Source organism: Bombus fervidus, chromosome 4 (genome assembly GCF_041682495.2).
Source record: "Bombus fervidus isolate BK054 chromosome 4, iyBomFerv1, whole genome shotgun sequence".
Lineage (NCBI taxonomy): Eukaryota > Metazoa > Arthropoda > Insecta > Hymenoptera > Apidae > Bombus > Bombus fervidus.
In genome coordinates this window covers 17,766,445-17,785,603 of record NC_091520.1, presented here as the reverse complement: position 1 = coordinate 17,785,603, position 19,159 = coordinate 17,766,445, and the positions used below count along the sequence as shown (strand labels likewise).

Here is a 19,159-nt window from a genome sequence, read left to right as displayed (position 1 = left end):
TTATTAAATTTTAACTGAATGAACATATATGCTATATGAAAGCGAACGCAAAACGTTTGTGTGAATTGTAAGAAAAATCGGACGCATAAATGCGGTGGCAAATGGTTGCGGCGATGACGCTGACGCATCGTTCGTTCGTCTGCACCAGGCCTAAAGTGTCACGTCGTACGATACTTGTCTGTGTTACTACTACATAATTAGACCCTCATTCGTTATACATAAATTTTCTCAGTGCTTCTCACTACGTATTTTGTTGACTCATGGCTACAATTATTTTTAATTATTCATGATTAATATTTCTAGGTTAGGTTAAGAGGTTGCTAAGTAATAAATACTAAGTAGATGAGCGAACTACGTTAATATTCAGTTTTATAAACAATGAGAAATAATCGACAATCTAAGAGATTCAATTACAAGCAGGAAATTTTTTGGAATAATAAAAAATCGACGAGACGATCGTCAGTATTTCTTCGTGTTCGTTGTAGTCTACTAATTTTAATCGTATAATCGCTCGTTATAACGATTATATTATAACATTCGTTCTTTGTAAAATCGTTCGTTATAACTTACGTCTAACATCTTGGTTTGTATAACCTGGTATAACGAATAAGAACTTACAGACAAACGATTTCTCGACAATATAGTAATAGTTTCAACAATTCTATTCTAGTTATTTCACTTCATAGTTGTATATATAATGCACTTCTTTTGTATATAATTATATTTATATGTACTTACGTGTCACTGTGGCTTCCGAAGTACGTATTTTTCGAACACTCTACACCTTTGTTTACTGGGAATGACATTACGCGAAAAGCCAAGTAAAGGTAATAAAAAATAACATAACAGTAAAAGAAATACTATCGTATCGTGTTCGATAAGGTAACCTCAACGAGAGGTGAAAAATAAGAGGAGAGATAATACGTATAAAAGTAGCCTCTTTTTTTCTTGTAAATTTAGTTTATAACTTGCAAAACAGTATAATTCTTGCTATTTTATACATGTACAATGTATATGTGCATATGTACACAACACGCGCACAGTGATTGCATATGCGCTAACCAAATATATTATCAAACATGTTATACTAGATTTCTATGAAACGCATTAGTATAATCAAAATTATCGTAGAAACACTACATACTTATGTACCTGAAGTTAGGCAGAGCTTTTTTCTTTACAATTTGTACTGTCGTGTGAATTTTACAACTGTACGATATCAGAAACATAATGATACTGAACTTTGAGTAATATTTAGAATGCTAAGCTTTTCCGTTTTTTATTCCTACCTAATTGGTTCTTCGAAAAACAGCTTGTGTTTTTTTGTACATTTCACTGAAAACAATTGTTACATTTGTGCTTGATGATAAAACTTGAAGGAAAAGAAGTATAAACACTCATACAAAGAAAGAAAATGATTAAATAATCGACTCCATGTACTTACGTATATATGTATATGTATATATATATATACATGTACATATATACACTTAGGCTTGTATTGTCTACGTATGATAACGGTAACTTACGTTCGCTTTATTCACTTTGCGTATGTCTTTACGCGTTAAAGAATAAATCTCTCCTTAAATCGTGATGGTTATTGTTATATCGAAGAGTAATTGAAGGCACAACATGCACTGGCTCTCCCTTCCAATCTTCTTCCCTCCCAACCCTTTCTCCACTGACATTCATTACTGACTCACGCGCACTCACCGACTCATTTACTTACTCCCTTTATTGACTGATATGAATCGAATTGCAAATCCACTCCTGCTACAATTACAATATTCAAAAAAATTTTGCACTTGAATTTTCAGTAAAAGAAATTTAAACTGATTTTCCGTGTACACGAAATCTGTACAAACATGTATATTCAAGTTGTCCATGGTTACTGTGTATCCTTAATTCCACATATTCATATGGTGTCTTGATTGCTGTATTCTACATTGTAAAATATCAATTATATTAGAACGAGTTTTTAAGAAAACGCAAAAAAAAGAAAAAAAAAAAAAAAAATTGGATCATCCTGAAGCTTCCTTGATAAAACATAAACGAGCACCATTGTAACGAATGTATTTTGGCGATATCCATAGACTTCTGTGATATGATCTTGTTGATTTCGAGAAATTCAAAGTCATCTTTACTTTCAGAATGATCTAATAAAATTACTGCATTAAAGACATAACTAACTTACTTCAACTGGGAAGTATTGTAGACTATCATCCGAAGCTGCAAATTCGTAATCGCCAAACAATACAGGTTCAGAATCATTTTCATCGACAAAACCCTATGTATCAAAATGAGAATGTAGAATTGAGCTGTATACCCCACTTATAAAATAGTCGACTTACTTACCCAGACATTAAACTTTTTAGGAGCACTTCTCATTTCTTCATTGGGTAAAATCGATTTCGGTGCATGTTCAACTGTAAATCCAGTAACATAAATAGAACTTCGTAACTTAATTAACAAATATCCTGGAAAGCCTTGAAATGCCCAGCAAGCACCTGGTTGTATTGGATTTCCTTGTATCACTGTACGAGGATTATTATTTTCATGATATAGTGTAAAAGCCAACAGTTTGACTACTCTAGTTTTTATATCGTATTTTTGAGTACAACGTGTACTAATGATCTGACCACCTATTAATAAAAAAATCTAATATGTCTTATCCAGTCAGAACAATATTGGGCCGAATCGATCAATTGAATTCGATAAACTCACCGGCAGATTCTAAAGCATAATCAACGCGTCCCGTTTTATCCGCATCATATATTTTTATGGCCTCCTTGACTATTTCGCGAACGCGATCATCCGTTATAACATCATTCGCAATCCAAGATTTGTCTCGTACTGTAAAAAGAATTATTTTTCACGCATTTTGCATTCACTCCCGTTGTATTTGATACATAATTAAGGGAACATGAATATTTCACTCGCTTTAAATGAGTACTGCGATTATTACGTATCGAGTACCTTTAACTTTTTCTGCGTTCGACATCAAGGTACCGAAATGATCAATTAAGACCATTTCGATACGTTTTTCTAAATCTTCGCTAGTAATATGACTTGTACGTGTGCTACAACACAATTTTAACTCCGAATAAAATTCTTTCAGTTTCTTCAATTGCGACTTAATAGCATCAATTTCTTGAGAATAGATATCAGCTAATTTATATTCTTTCAGTCTCTCCTCCAACAATAATATTTCATTCTGAAAGAAACAAAATACAATGTCAAGTTCAGATAATATTACATCGAAAAGTATTATGAACAAATTGTTTAAACTTACATCATATTTTGGCCAGATATATCCTCTTTCTTTAAGCCGCTCCAGCGCTTGAGTTATATTGAAAAGGCGGTCCTGTGTATATTAAATATATGACTAGTAGCTAATCCGTTAAAAAAAACTAATAAACTTTTCATATTGTGTAATTAAATGTCAACAAAGAGCCTTACAGATTGTTTGATAGTTTGATCCTCCAAGTTGTTGATTCTACTGTGTAATTTTTCGGTGATCGATTCAAAATTATCTTCTTTTCCAAACACTTCCCCCTTTAAAAATAATTGTTTTTCACTCGCAATTAACTCCTGTCCAGTTCCGAATTCTCGCGTAATAACTTTGGTTTGAGGGAACAGAGCTGAAAGATGTGGTAAACACCAGCAACCTGAAATATAAAAATATAATCTTCTTCAAGTTTTGCTAATCTTGTAACTTGATACAAATACCGAGAGAAGGATAGACGAAGGGACTCACCATTCCGATGATATCAAGATATAGAGATTACATCCATATTCCTTGTGAAGCACGAATACTCCAATTCTACATCGCCAGTGAAGTAATCCTACTCCCTCTATCCTTCTCCCATAGTTAAATTTAATCATTTGATTTCATTGATTACAGTTTTTTTTGTTTTACGTTGATAACATTACGATGTTTACGAACATCAATTTCTCCGAACGCGTTGAACTGCATATGAACGTGCTTTTACAGATACCACAGCACCGGGCATATATAAGGATAAATTTTTGGTAACTATTGTTATTTAAGTCATTTATATGCATGATAAAAATATATAATGACTAGTAATAAATAATAATGCATAAAATATATCGAAAACATAACATGATAATACCTTTCGGTATCAAATACAATCTATCACTTTTTATTTAAAAATTACGGGAGGTCAGTTACGCATCACAAGGCAAACATATATACACACATACATAAATTTATATATGTATGTATGTATATATATATATATGAATATAATATAAAGTAAGTTCAACCAAATCCCACGTCACTATAAACTACAAATAAAACAAATTATATAGACGGTAAATTAAAAAATTTTGAAGAAAAGATCAAATTCTAACCAATGCTAAGGCATCTCGGGTAAAGACACGTTCACACCGGGCAGAAAATGTACTGACAAATTTTTAATCGTTTTTATATATTCAATAAATAAATCGGTTTGAAAAGACGTTAAACTGATAATATCGTTAAAGATGCGATAGGTCGTCTCAGTGACATCATAGGGAATATTGTGCAGAGAATCCAGACAGATAAAGGACTGTTTTTGCACGATGTAAGTTCCTGAAACAAAAAGAAAAAGAAACGCCAGGATAGGTTTCACCGGTCTTCCCGAAGATGCCAAGGCAAAAACTCGATCTTGTGGGTGAAAATGGCAGATAATAAAAAGGAAAGAAAAAAAAAGAAAAATAAAAGAATATCGATATGAAGTCACGGATTTCTTAATTGACGAACCGTTTACAGTGACTTAGTGGTTATAAAATTTACCAGTAAGAAGAAACAGTGGCAATAAAGCAATCCAAAACAGTATTGGGCTTTTCTGATGCATCCATCTCCTAATACTAGATACACGACTCAACAACCACGAGTCAAAGAAAAACACCCTGACCATAAAAAGATAAATATACTGCAAAGGACTGTCAATATATTTCCAAATCTTGGACCATCTAGATTCTGAAATTACATAAAATTAATATGTGTTAATAAATTATTCATTTTATGTTACATTACAAAAAAATATGAAGAGATTATGAGAAGATTGCATTTATAGACATGTTAAATAATTGAAAAATACCATATCTTTGATATTCGTAAGTGGCATAATATTCTCTTCTTCTGACTGGCTTGAGCTTTAGAAATTCAAGAAATTTGCTAAACCATAAAGCAATAACCAGTATAAAACTCGTAAATTTATGTGTTATTTTGCTTCTTTGGCTATATTTATTTGAAACTGTTTCTTCTAATTCAGTATCTGAATCAACAGCAGATGTAATTCTACATTTTCGAGAATCAATACGTTTTAATGGTAAATCAGAGCTCAATGATTGCCTAAGAAATAAACATATTGTTTTTTGAATGGTTTGATATAACTTTAAGAATGATTTTCATACATTTACTGCACATGAGGATTTGAAACACATAACAAACCTTGATTGTGAATTCGTTGAACTAGTAGGTTCTGCATAAATTACTTCCCTGTGACAACGGTACTGTTCTATATGTGTCTTTGTATATTGAGCTTTAGACATATCCGTACTTGATATATGTGCTCCATAATATTCATTAACAAGCTATAAAAGATAGTAACGAATAAGATACAAATTATATGTATGTATGTAGGATTCCAATAAATGAATACCAATAAGTAAATAAATAAGGATATATTTGTAGTTTACTGAAATATTTTGCATTAATCCTAACGATATTATGATCCCATGATAATTCTCGTACAAGTCTGATTCATTAACTACTTACACATATTTATCTCCTTCCTCAATCGTATTGTGAGTCACATATATGTACAACATATTTTTATCATATACAACTAAAAATTCTAAGTCATTCTTTACTCGTTATTGATATTCTAACGTAAACATCCGTTCGGTATTTAATCATGTATTATTTGCAATTCAGCATGTATAATATAATATTGCAATCAAATTGTTGTACTTACTATAGAATCTTCTGCTTTTGTTCCTCTCTCTTTTCCGATATTTGTTCTTTCATATACATCATTCTCAGATGGAACTTGCAAGGATCGATTAGAATCCTGCGTATTTGAATGGATGGATCGCCGTGACATATTAGGCATGGCTAGTATACCTGGCGCTATTTCATAACGACACGTAGATCTTTCAGAATAGGTGTAGTCCGTTTTAGGAAATACACTAACAGACATTAATAATTAATGTAAAATGGTTTCATATAATATAATATAAAAATAAAATTAATCGTTCGTAACAGCCGCTTGGCTTTAACTTCACTTTAGGGGACATAGAATTATTGAATTTTTTTTTTGTCATTTCATAGTTTTTGAGGCATAGAATCAAAAAATGCAAGTCTTAATTTTAAGAATCCAATTCAAAAGTTATGCGTATGTAAAATTTAGCATTCTTAGCGTATTTTACAGGTTAGTATGACGCCATATTGCTTCTATCTATCATCTGATTGGTCCACACATATGAGCATTGAACTGAATTTCGCTTCACGGCGGTTAAAGGGTAAAGTATAACCAAACCCTAGTCAAATACTCACAATTCAAAATCCCGCCACAAAATGGCCACAACTCACGTGCATTTGTGTACAGCCAGCGACTCCACTCATTGGACAAATTACGAACAGGAACCAACATGGCGTTAAAATAAGGTATAAAATATGCTAAAAACGCTCAACTTTACATACGGATATATTTTGAATCATTAGATTCCAAAATTAATATTTGTATTTTTGGATCTTACGCGTTGAAAGCTACCATAATATATAAAAAAAGGAGCCAATAAGTTTATGTCCTCCAAAGTGAAATTCAGCCAACTTATTTATACGAAATTATAACTTATATAAGAAATTAATTAATTAAATTTCTACGAACGTGTATAAATACACAATAATATAACATCATGACCTTGATTTCACAAATACATACTTCCACCAATCACCAGCTTGCTTATAGATTTCATGCGCAGAACATGATCTATCAGACATTTCTTCTTGTTCTGTTTCCTCTGAAGAATAATCACTAGTAATAGTTCTATGTGGAAAGATGTTTTTTTGGCTTTCTCCGCTTTTATGTTCAAATGAATCTTCCTTGTTATCAGTTTGACCATTTGCAAATATCTGTTTCTTTGCCTTTTGCCGTTCAGATCGACGTTCTCCTCTTTTTATATAGACAGAAGGATTTTCAATTCGCTTATTTTTATCCCCCAATGTTGTTTCAACAGTGAGAATTTCTTTTTTTCTTTCCACTATAGCCTCTACATTTTGATCATTTGTTTTACTGCTACTACCGGATCTATAATAATGTTTAAATTATAGTTGAGATTATGCGTAAACCATGTCTAAATTTGTAGTCTCCCAGCCATATATTTTTAATACATACAATATTCTAGGACCAGATCTTTTAGTATTTGCAACTTCTCCAGGAGTATGAGATCTCTCCTGACTTAAACTTCTTAAATGATAATGATGTTCTAAAGTTTCTGGTTCAATCATGGTACAAGTTTGCACCAAAGGAGTTCTAGAACGTGATCTACTTCCACTTCGTAATTCATAATGTCGTTGTTCATTCTCCATAGTCTTTCTAAAAATAGAAATAATCTATTTTAAGAGAGTACCAAAAAAAATTATACTTAGTAGAGATAGACACAAAGTCACAAAAACTACAATCCATCAAGGTGCACCATATATAAGCTAAAAATAGTTTCCCTCCTGCTGAAGGATCTTTAAACAGAATCCTTCTCTGCTGGCTTTTATACCAAGCATACTCTCTCTCTCTCTCTCTCTCTCTCTCTCTCTCTCTCTCTCTCTCTCTCTCTCTCTCTCTCTCTCTCCCCCTCTCTCATTGATTTTAGTTTGTTTTTTTTTTACTGGACCTCTTCTAGCGCGACACGCTGCACATGTTACACATTGCTATATCATATGCATAATCAAAAAATATTTATTTGTTTACCTATTTTTTACTTCACTAAGGGAAACCAATATTTAATATATGAGAGACACACATAGATGATCTAGGATCTGATGTCATTTATACATATACATATCTTGGCACTCGGTTCATACACGTATAATGTATACACGTTTGATACGTAAGAAGAATTAATCTTAATAATACTTTCGTAACACAGGCACAATGCATTTTGAAACACTTTTAGAATATTTGTCAAAATCATAGATATATCTGACATTAAACGTTAAGTATATACACACACATACTAATATCAAAATTTAATCTCACCACTAACTTTCTCGAAAATCTTTCTATTTATAGAGAACTCACCGAAAATATATAAAAGAGATTCGCGATTCTTCCTAAGTGATTCGATATGTCGTGCATTCAAGAAGATAAAAAAATATTCGCTTTATAATGTAAGTTATGCAAGATGATGATTTTCGTGGTAACTTTGAAATATCTGTCAACATTTATGTTCCTTCAAGATCTAACACGAGCTTGCAAGTTGCAACGCGTAGAAAACGACGAATAGCCGTACCTATGTGCGCGCGCATCTTTCGATGATTCATTCTACACTCTCCCTAGTTTAATATGCCTCAAAAAGCTACTAAAAAGAATTGAATTATGATCGTTGATTTAAAATATATCGATAAGCTGTATGTAATTGTTATTAACAATGGTTATCATTATGTATGGAAGATATGAACACAAACAACATAATGTACCTAAACTCGAATAATAAAAGTATTTTTCTATATTAAAAATAGTAAATAGCTGTTCACGAAAGTTAAAGTTTCGTGAGTAACAAGGCAGGCAAGAAGACAAAAGTTTAATTAAACCAATTGTCCGATTAATAATTTAAAAAATGAAGACTTATTTATGCAGTCAGAACATATCAAAATGGTAAAGGAACTAATCAGAATAATCTCAAACAATCTTTATTCATCCGTGAAATATATATCTGTATAAAGGTAAACAAATATTGTACAGATGTAGAATTCTATATTTTATTTACGATTATAAAATACCTTATTCTCTCTATACCTTAGTTGCAATTTCATAAATAGACGTTTATATCAAAGATTTACTAACTATCAATGTTAAATGCATTGAATCATAGAACTATTTTATATCTTGTCTGTGAATTTACTTATGAGAGAAAAGTAACTGATGAAATGTATTACAGACGAAATGTATAGATAGATTTCGTATGCCACAAGGAATTAACTGGGACTTATGAATAAGAATCTATGGTTTAGCTCGTTAGCCGAGAAAGACGAGTTAACCCGTCACTCTCTAATTGTCGATCTTCCTGATGTAATAATTTCTTTATTTATTACTTTATTGTAAAAAAAGTCCTCTAATTTTTTTATGTGTTATTTTATTTCTGTTAAAAATAATCGATTAACTTTTAATTTCGTGATTATAGATATTTTGTAATTAATAGAGGACTCGGTTAATAGGTCAAAATGTGTACAGTCAAAACCTGGAAAAATGTTATCCAAAAACTAAAGGAAAAATTTGCAATCTTTCTATTTCATTTGTAACAATTAATATCGTTCATTTAGATCGTTTTAGGTTAATTTAAGTTTGAAATTGCTTAATGTTGTGACAACTCGAAATCCATATTCGATGCCAACGGAGCAGCTATTATCGCATGAACGTAACTTCAGATTTACAGGTATCGATATGTAAATTAGGAGCGAAGTTTGAAATCATATGTACCACATCAATACTTGTATGCAGAAGACGCAAAACACACGTTAGTATTTACATTGATCAAGTATGTGAGAAATCGATACGAATTGCATGATAACGAGAAACTCAGAGTGCGAAAGGTAAGAAAATCCAATGTTTAATTATTAAAAACCATAGAGAATAAGCAAGTTAGTAGATTTTCCTCACTTTCTCCTTACCATTTCTGTATTTCCGTACTGAATACTGCAAGTGTCGCGTGCTTAATTTATATATTATTGTTTATGGATATAAAGTCAAGTTCATATGATAACGTAACACTTCGTTCGCGTAATACCTACTTCTATGTACACCTCTCTTTTGTATGCAACAGTAGCCTACGTTAGATATTAGATATAATCCACGGTGAACGATGCGGCAACAATGTTTTTACAAGCATTAAATCTTTTACTTTAATATTGCAATTGAAGTGCAATACGTATGTACATACATATATATATATGTGCTTGAACGGATTGTGATTAACGTTTTTTTATTGAAATTGATTCAAGACATACCCCTGATCCTTGTGATAATTATTGTATATTTAACTAATGTATAAATATCATAATATATTGTGTACTAAATATTATGATATATAAATCATGGAAGAGTTTGATGTATGATACATACATGTAAGTACTTGTATTTCAAGTATTTACAGTAGTTTTAAACACGACATGAGTATGAAACAAGTTAAAATCATCTTTGAATACAATTAAAGTTTCTAAAAATGGACAAAATGAATCACATGTTAACAAAGGTAAAGGTATAAAGAAGACGAGATGACTAACGTTAAGCGAAAGAGGTTAAGTGCATTCATATATGTGAAAATCAGTGGCAAGAGAAATTGTCAGAAAATACTGCAGAAAAAATTATTTCTAAAACAGTATTATAATTGTTGTAAATAAAGATGAGAATGGAAATTTTCATATTAGTATCTAAGTAAAAAAAAGATATGCTATATTTTCGCACTTCAGGATAAATGCTATGATACGTTACCATTACTGATGCAAGAATTTGTAATTTTATATTGTTTAGAAAGAGAGAATTATTTGATCTTAAAGTAATGTCAATTTTTCTTAAAACTGAGAACACAGTGATGCCATGGCACTGTTCATTTATTAGATCCTATGATAAAAATCTATATAACACTACTGTATTTTACTACTGTAAACAATAAAATAAAGGATACAAAATAAATAATTGAAAATTTTGACTTTAGATTCAACTAACTGCGTTACACATGTATATATTGATTATAAATATAGAAAAAATCTGCGCTATGTATACATATATATACTCTTATAGGTATACACTGTTATACATTCTATTGTATTGAACTATAATTGTCTCGTTGTATTAGTATTTAGTGTCATTTATCACAACAACATTTCATAACTCGCGCGAAACTTTTGGAGGCCATATTGACTAGGTTATGTTTACACCGAGGCAAGAGTTATAAACATTGTTGCCAAATTTATTTTCACCATGGCTTGCATCTAAAGTAGGCTGCGATGCTACTCTCGACTTGTCAACACGTGTGTTCGTGATTCTCTGTTTTTTCTCTTATAATCCTTTCTTTTTGCGTCTTCCTCTTGCGGTAAAGTGAATTCGCATGGCCGGCAGTATTTATTTAATCGAACGCCGTTATTAACGAGTCTTTCGCGTTTCCCAGAACAGGACTCGAACGCGGTAATGGAGGAGGTAATCGATCAAACTATCGCTACAGAGCAGACATCGGGAGAGTGCCTGAGTCATGAAGAAGAGGACATTAAAGTAATCATAGATGCTCCCATTAACGAAGAAATGTTAAAACACGAAAACGGGGATAACGATTGCCTTGAAAATATTTCAACGGTAGAACACGATTATATATTACAGCAAGAATGTATATTATCTAGCACGAATGAGCAGGAGCAGCAACAACAGCATCATCATCATCAACAACATCAACATCAACATCAACATCCCTCCGGAGAATCGTTTCAGCGGGAGGATTGCACCGAGTACGTAGATCTATTGGTAAAAGCAGCTGATGCAACGACAAAACAAGAAGATGAGGAGGAAGATGAAGAAGAAGAAAAATCGGATATTACGAATACGGTTGTTCAGCCAGATGCAGATTCTCAGTGTCAAAATGAAACGAGGAGAAGCAAACGTAAATTAGTTCGGCGAAATTTTGAAACGAGACGAGATTCCGATGAGGAAAACTATTTTGAAAATTTGAATTTAAGCTCGAGACTGAAAAAAGGTCAGTCCTCTGATCAATCGGAAAAAATTTTTCTATGTTATCTGTGCGACAAAGAGTTTTTGTCGAAGAATGTTTTGAAGGAGCATATGCATTCTCACGAAGAAGTTCGAAAGGTATTGTCTCTGAAAAAAACACCGGATACACCACAAAAGAACGTTTATAATGTTACAAAGTCTCCTCCTTCGGGTAAGAGATCAAACAAGTGCCCGTATTGTGGCAAGCAATACATATATATAACCTCGTTTAGTAAACATTTGAAAAAACATGAAAGGGAGAAAGAAGAGGGCAAGGAAGAATCAATGCCCTTAGAAATATCATTCCACGAAGACGAACATAGCCTAGATCTTGATCATTATAAAGACGCACGTCGGAATTTGGATAACGAGTATCGGAAAAAAGTCAAACAAAAAGAGGTGGGTCTAGAAGAGCATAGAGAGGAAGAAAGAGGGAACGAGACGAAAAGAGGCAATAACGGTGGCGGTGATGGTGGTGGTGGTGGTGGCGGTGGCGAAGGAGGAGGAGGAAATAACAACAATAACAACAATGATGATGGCAACCACGACGACGACGACGATGACGACAATGACGACTACAATGACTACGACGATAAAAGACAAGTGGGTAATTTGATTAAAAAAGAGGAACAGGAGAATCGCAATGTCCGTACACAAACGTTTGCATGCGACAAGTGCGCAGAGAAATTTTATACAAAACGTGGCTTACAAAAACATGCGATTTCGCATGTTGTTCTCAGTTGCAGCATATGCGAAGAAGAATTTGATTCACTGGAAAAATTAAGAAACCATCGCGCGAAGCATGTAGTTGAAGGTGTTCTAACTGAACAAGAACTTGAGATGGATACAGAGTATCCAATTAATAAGGAAACGTGTGATTACGAGACAGAAGATAAAGATAGCATAGACAGGAATCACAGGATGGAAAACAAATCAATATCAGGATTGCTGGAGACAGAAAATAATTTATCGAAGAAAAATGATAGGTAGGTAAGAAGTAAAGATGTTGCAATGTATATTATGTTATTATACGAGAATTGTTTTGCACGTGTCTATCATTCTGATGAAACATTTTATTGTTTAGAAACATGGAGACCCATCGTCATTCGGAGATTGACTATAGTTGCAAGGTGTGTTGCCAACGATTTGCAATGAAAGAAATGTTGCAAAAACACACGGAACAGCAACATGAACGTGTAAAAACTTACAAGTGCACACAATGTAATAAAACATTTGGTAACGAACTTACTTTACGCAATCATCTTATAGCTACTAATCATAAAACTTTTCTTCATGGGCAAGAATATGACCCTAATAAACGTATTAAAAGAGTTGCTGCGAGAGCTGCACAAAGAATTATCGATAAAATTAAAACCGAGGATGGTTTGGAAGATTTCGACGAGGAAGAGGAGAATATCGATAGAATTAACCGCGCTAATGTTACAGATAATAATTATAGTCGGAATAAGCGAGAAATATCCTCGCATAAGAGACATAATCATAAGAAAGAATTGGAATGTGCGAGCTGCAATAAAAGATGCAGTTCAAAGCAATTGTTAACAAAACATATGGAGCAACATGTAAAAGACGAGCAACAACGAGTAGTCAAGTCGGAAAAGCAAAAGCAATCGACGGATAAGAAAGATTGGCAAAGAGACTATCCTAACGAGGAGATGTACCACAAGGAGAACAGAGACGACGATTATGATTCGGATTTCGAAAGTGGTTTGGATTGGCCAATGGATAATCACGAGTGCCCAAAGTGTAAAAAACGATACAGCACGAAAAAATCATTGCTCCGTCATCAATTGTTGCACGAAGAACCGAATTTCGAATGCGATATTTGTAATGTTAAGTTTTACCGCAAAGACAAACTAAAAGCCCATTATGATAAGTGTTCGGAGAAGAACCCCGATCAAGTGAGAAAGTGCAATATCTGCGGAGACACGTTTGAGAACAATGAGATTCTGCGAGAACATAGATCAAAACATGTTACCGAAGGCATTCTTACGGAAGAAGACCTGAGAGATATCGAACCGCGACCCGAGGAGAAAAAACCAGGTGAAAAGATTGGTAGAAAGAGAAGGACTGATATCGTAGGTTTAGAGTGCACGGAATGTAACAAGCAATATACATCGAGAAAAGGGCTTTTACGACATATTCAAGTCCACGAAGGAAAAAAGTATCTGTGTGATATATGTCCAAAAAAATTTTATAGAAGGGAACATTTAAAGATACACGTAGCTAAACATAACATGATTAAGCCATATAAGTGCACACGATGCACAAAGCGTTTCATTAAAGAAGAACAGTTGACAAATCACTTGTCAAAGCATGACCGAACTTTCAAGAAGAATAAAGAAACGGACAGCTCGAAAAGATTCCTTTGCGAAATTTGCTCGAAAAGTTTTACGCAATCGACGACGTTGATTGCACACCTTCGAGCACATAATGGTATAAAACCATACGTTTGCGAAGTTTGTTCGCGACCGTTCACAACTAACGCTTATTTGAAAATGCACATGAGAACGCATACGCAAGAACGACCGTATGTTTGTCAATATTGTTCACGAGCATTTGCTAGAGCCGATACGCTTGCTAATCATTTGACTTCGCATACAGGTGAGGCTAAATATCATTGTAAGTACTGTCCGAAAAACTTCCGTCGTCTGAAGTCGCTGAAAGAACACGTCTTCATTCACACTGGTCAAAGACCTTATGCCTGTCCAACCTGCGATAGACGGTTTAACAACAACGGAAGTCGATACGCTCACAGTAAAAGGTGTAAACAAACTTTTGTTCAGAATCAAAATCGTGCTCAAACACTAACCGCGCAAGTACAAGCTGCGCCTCAAAATCAACAAAGAGTGCTACAACAGACTACTCTTGAACAAGGACAAATAGTAAAGGCGCAAAATATTAAAACCATTACTATCACTAAACCTGAATCAGTCGCCACTCAACAAACGGTTATGCAACTTCAAGAGATATTAATGCCTTTGATCCTTCCTCTTACAGTCACTCTTACGGATGTCGGTGAGGAAGTAATATTGCCAGAAGGAACAAAAATATTTACTACATCATAAGTTGAGATAGAACTTTTCTATGTATTCATCAGATTGTTTCTTTAATTTCCATTCGTAAACGAAAACTTTCTTTCTCAGCATCACAACAAAGAAAGAGAGGGGAAGGGGAAATGTGATTGAAATATTGTCTTTGACTTTGTATTATACATTGTATATCTCTGTTTATATTTAAATATGAGTCGTAGTTATTGTAAAAATCTAGAACAAGGAGAAAGGAAACAAAAATGCAGTTGAATGAAAACTTACTTTAATTGTATGTAACGGAGTCGTTTTAAGCATAAAAGAAAACAAGAGATCCTGTATCACATAGTTTTGAATCAGTTTATTTAAACATTTGTTGATTTATGTGTGTATGTGTACGCCCATGCGTACATGTCCTAACTGTGTCTATGTGTGTCTCTTTTCTCGTCGATTATTGTTGATTAAAAAGCAATTATGATTGCGATCTGTAGGCACGCAAATATATATGTATATGCGAAAATATATACGCGTATACACGCACACACGTATATTTGAACAAAAGGTACAAAATTCGTACAGAAATATTTTGTGAAATCCATTTTGTTGTCGTATTTCACTGGGAACCATCAAACGTTTCATCTAATTTCATATATGATGTCATTTTAAAATAATACAAATGTAAGATGATCTCAACGATTCTTTCTACATTTACTCGGAGCGGATCAATCGTTGATATCGTCAAGGTGTTATGATTTCGTGAAGCATAGCTTAGCCTTGAAAAATCATCATCTTGAACTTACAGAATTACAAACTAACGTACAAACGAATCTGTTGCTTTTTAATTGTATATCGAATACGTTATTATTATTTTATCATGACATAACAACGGTGTATATACCGATTGATTTTAAATGTACAGAGACCGTTATCCAAAGAATGTATCATAAATTGTACGAAAAGTGCAACATAATTTTTTACGACATATGGATTTCCGATCGTTGGAATAAAACAAAATAAAAAAAAAATAATTATGAGATTGTATAGAAAGTGGCGTTAATGCTAACGTTGAAAGTAAATGCATTCCTTGCGTGTGGCACGATATCGATGGAACACGAAGAGGAGTGCAGATTCATTTACGATCCGCTAAGATGACGCATTTATTTGGTCATATGATGACAGTTTTAAGAATTCCGCGGAAAATTCTGCGGTAGTTGTTCTAATGTGTATGCATAAGTATGCACAATAAAATTTGTAAAATGAAATTTAAGACGCGCGCAAAACAGCAATCATATGCTGTTCAACAATATACTAAAATTTTATTTTTAATGTATGCGGATCGTGATTTATGATTTATTTGTACATATACTTAAGTACTGTGAATAAAACATATTCGTAGTATCAAAACGGTTATAATAAATTTCTGCTCCTTCTGTTGGTATATACATACGCGCGTAAAATATTTTTAATTTAAATAAGATAAATGTACAATAAAAGTACAAACAAATTGTTAAAAATAAATATAATAAGGAAAAGAAAAAAAAATGATATGTAGTCGAATATTCGCGGTGTAATTTTATCACTTGTTAGGGTATCGGATATTCAACCATCGATTACCCATAGAACGTTTATACCCGATGTACCCAAATTAACACGGCCTAACATACCGTGATCTCTTGTCTTAACAATGTATAAAAATAACAGGAGTGTATGAAATAAGTTGTTCCTACCCTAAAAATGAGAAAGGAGAAAAGAATTAATCTCAACTTACAAATATTACACTAAAGTAAGTGAACGTAATGATAAAGTAAATTTAATTGGATCACTTACATGTTGTATTTCCTCATAATCGCTAGGCAATGAATCTCCAGAATGTGCCAAACTGTAATGTGGTGGATTTATAGACTGGCATACTATCACGGGACCTTTGCTACGTGGTAAACTTATTCCTGATCTAGCCATATACCTCGATGTAAATGGTCGTGCATCGGGTTGATCTAAAGGGGCTTCCAATTGTGTATCCATATACGTTGATACCAAGTGCATAACTATCTGCAGAAATAAAATAATATATACGTATTGTTGATTGTATCTAGATAATATTTTACAAAAATTCAAAAAAATTAAATTACCGCTGAATCAGTTGGTAAGCTAGAATCCCATTCTTTACCATTATGAGATCCTCCACCATTCCACTTGAATTCACTCATTGAACCCCCTTTTGCAAGAATTTTAATTCTCTTAATTAAATATTCCTGATTGTTAGAAAGTTCTAAAAAAGGTACTAAAGTTGGTAAAGTAGGAATAGCAAATACTAAAAATGGTGCTTGGGCAAGTTTTCTTAATCTATGCAATCCAACACATCCTAATTGGGAATCGCTTAAACCATGACGGACCAATGCCAAACAAACATTATCAATTTCGGTTGCTACACGTTCAATAACTGTTTTGCTAATCCACTGAAATAGTTGAGACAATGTTCTTTTTATATATGTACGTATATTTGGAAATAATGAAATTTGCTCAATATCTGATCGTTTTACTTGCCATGCGAAGATTAGCTGTCCATTCGTTAACTTTAATTGGATCGATCCTATATTTTCTCCAAACATCCGGGGCACCGAATATACCCCTAGGTGAATTGCCCTCTTCGCTCCCGGGACTAGCTGATTTTGATTTATCTACGAGAAAAGGAAGCATTGTAAATTTTATTTTATCAAAGGAAAAAAATATATTCTTTCCTACCAATAATGGGCGCTAATTGGTATGCACATCTTCTTAACAATGGAGAAACTTCCCCAGGGCTTCTAATCGCTGGATGCGACCAAAATGAGCTAAGCAAATTGGAAGGCTGATCAATATCCGTTGATAAAACGTGTTTTTTTTGGTGAGCTTGCTCCAAATAATTTTTTAGTTCTCTCTCACTTTGTATCAAATCTTCACTTGTTAAATTTCCATTTGCCGAAATATTGAGAGATTTATTAAAAGATCCATTGGGACTAGATACTGACTTTTGTGATGTAGGGCTACCATACTTAAAAAACTGATTCGACGATGAAAAGTCCTCTTGAAAACAAGTTTTATATGTAGTAAACACAAATAGCTTCGAATAATATTAGAATGTAGAAAAGAAGTTTATCATACTAGATTCGCTTAATCCTGTGGACCCAAGTGAGGTCATTCTCCTATTGAGGCTAATGCATGATAAATTTAATGGGACCGGTGGCTCTGAAGTTTTTGGAGACGATGGTCTTTCATTTTTAAAAAGAGGGTCATCCTCCGATATACCTAATAGGTATCTTTGCTTAGGATTCAGCAGAATTGGCCGCAGAGAAAAATTTGCCCATATATATTTTGTTATATGATAAACAGCATTTAATGCAAATATCAAGGCCAAACACCACTCAGCCCAACAGAATGGTTCGTATGTTGCGCCTCCATATACTCTAAAAAGGTAACATATAAAACATGTATATTTCTTTTATTACTGATAGAGCGAACAATTAATTAATTAAGAAATATGAATAGTTTACATGTCAAAGACGAGGATTCCAAGTAAAGAACTGTTGATGAAAAACCAGGTAATACTATTTCTTGCTTTATTTTGAGTTTGTCTTATATCAAGCGTTTGTTCCACTTGAGGTTTGGCAGTCAAAACTCTAAAAATAAAATTATTCAACGTGATCATACATGCCGAGAATAAATAAGTTTCTAACCTTCGTTCAATGTCTTTCTCTATTTCTAGTTTATTGCATTACCTTGCATTAGGAGAAATGTATCGCATTGGAGATCGAAAATTACTCATTCTTTCTACAACTCTCTTTTCTCCTTGTTGATTTAGTCAACGTGAAAATTATTCAACGTGATCATATATGCCGAGAATAAATAGCTTTCTAACCTTCGTTCAATGTCTTTCTCTATTTCTAGTTTATTGCATTACCTTGCATTAGGAGAAATGTATTGCATTGGAGATCGAAAATTACTCATTCTTTCTACAACTCTCTTTTCTCCTTGTTAATTTAGTCTAAGAGTTATTTAAAAATCACCTTATGATTCTTGAAATAATGTATCTGCGTAAACGAATAGTACAACACTGTTTTGGTGCGGATTTTGGCGGGAACATAACGGAAA

General features: G+C 33.2%; 4 protein-coding genes across 13 annotated transcripts in view; 1 reads left to right on the top strand and 3 right to left on the bottom strand.

Annotated features, from left to right (window-relative positions):
* Positions 1-876, bottom strand: part of LOC139986092 (peroxisomal leader peptide-processing protease-like) — a 28,830-nt gene extending 27,954 nt beyond the window's left edge. The window contains exon 1 of one of the 2 annotated variants that reach the window (XM_072001122.1): positions 739-876. The gene's annotated coding sequence lies outside the window, so the exon portion shown is untranslated. The remainder of the gene's footprint in view (positions 1-738) is intronic. The other variant, XM_072001123.1, reaches the window with a different exon arrangement.
* LOC139986089 (uncharacterized) lies at positions 340-8,527 on the bottom strand. 5 transcript variants are annotated; one of them, XR_011799565.1, is made up of 16 exons: positions 7,694-7,728; positions 7,410-7,610; positions 6,957-7,322; positions 5,988-6,201; positions 5,462-5,604; positions 5,109-5,362; positions 4,802-4,987; positions 3,460-3,668; positions 3,293-3,364; positions 2,977-3,214; positions 2,725-2,853; positions 2,356-2,642; positions 2,195-2,287; positions 1,866-1,941; positions 1,530-1,773; positions 340-1,335 (listed from the first exon to the last, which is right to left on the bottom strand). XR_011799565.1 is itself a non-coding variant. In XM_072001115.1 (15 exons), exons 2-15 carry the CDS (start codon positions 7,601-7,603, stop codon positions 1,718-1,720), a joined length of 2,517 nt encoding a protein of 838 aa, XP_071857216.1. In that variant the 5' UTR covers positions 7,604-7,610; positions 8,310-8,527; the 3' UTR covers positions 340-1,717. The 5 variants fall into 5 exon arrangements, 4 of the variants coding, with proteins under 4 accessions (XP_071857216.1, XP_071857214.1, XP_071857218.1 ...); XM_072001115.1 differs by lacking the exon at positions 7,694-7,728 and adding an exon at positions 8,310-8,527 and having other exon boundaries at positions 340-1,773; XM_072001113.1 differs by having other exon boundaries at positions 340-1,773.
* A 1,584-nt stretch (positions 8,528-10,111) lies between these two features.
* On the top strand, positions 10,112-16,059 carry LOC139986087 (uncharacterized). 4 transcript variants are annotated; one of them, XM_072001111.1, is made up of 3 exons: positions 10,112-10,351; positions 11,395-12,970; positions 13,069-16,059. In XM_072001111.1, the coding sequence occupies exons 2-3, from the start codon at positions 11,415-11,417 to the stop codon at positions 15,068-15,070; spliced, it is 3,558 nt and encodes a 1,185-aa protein (XP_071857212.1). In that variant the 5' UTR covers positions 10,112-10,351; positions 11,395-11,414; the 3' UTR covers positions 15,071-16,059. The 4 variants fall into 4 exon arrangements, with proteins under 4 accessions (XP_071857212.1, XP_071857213.1, XP_071857211.1 ...); XM_072001112.1 differs by lacking the exon at positions 10,112-10,351 and adding an exon at positions 10,358-11,319 and having other exon boundaries at positions 11,400-12,970; XM_072001110.1 differs by lacking the exon at positions 10,112-10,351 and adding an exon at positions 10,358-11,319.
* Positions 16,060-16,327: 268 nt separating this feature from the next.
* LOC139986093 (transmembrane protein 209) lies at positions 16,328-19,147 on the bottom strand. 2 transcript variants are annotated; one of them, XM_072001129.1, is made up of 8 exons: positions 18,969-19,147; positions 18,562-18,687; positions 18,173-18,474; positions 17,774-18,094; positions 17,576-17,709; positions 17,161-17,487; positions 16,859-17,080; positions 16,328-16,759 (listed from the first exon to the last, which is right to left on the bottom strand). In XM_072001129.1, exons 1-8 carry the CDS (start codon positions 19,013-19,015, stop codon positions 16,631-16,633), a joined length of 1,608 nt encoding a protein of 535 aa, XP_071857230.1. In that variant the 5' UTR covers positions 19,016-19,147; the 3' UTR covers positions 16,328-16,630. The 2 variants fall into 2 exon arrangements, with proteins under 2 accessions (XP_071857230.1, XP_071857229.1); XM_072001128.1 differs by lacking the exon at positions 18,969-19,147 and adding an exon at positions 18,787-18,929.
* Positions 19,148-19,159: the final 12 nt, after the last annotated feature.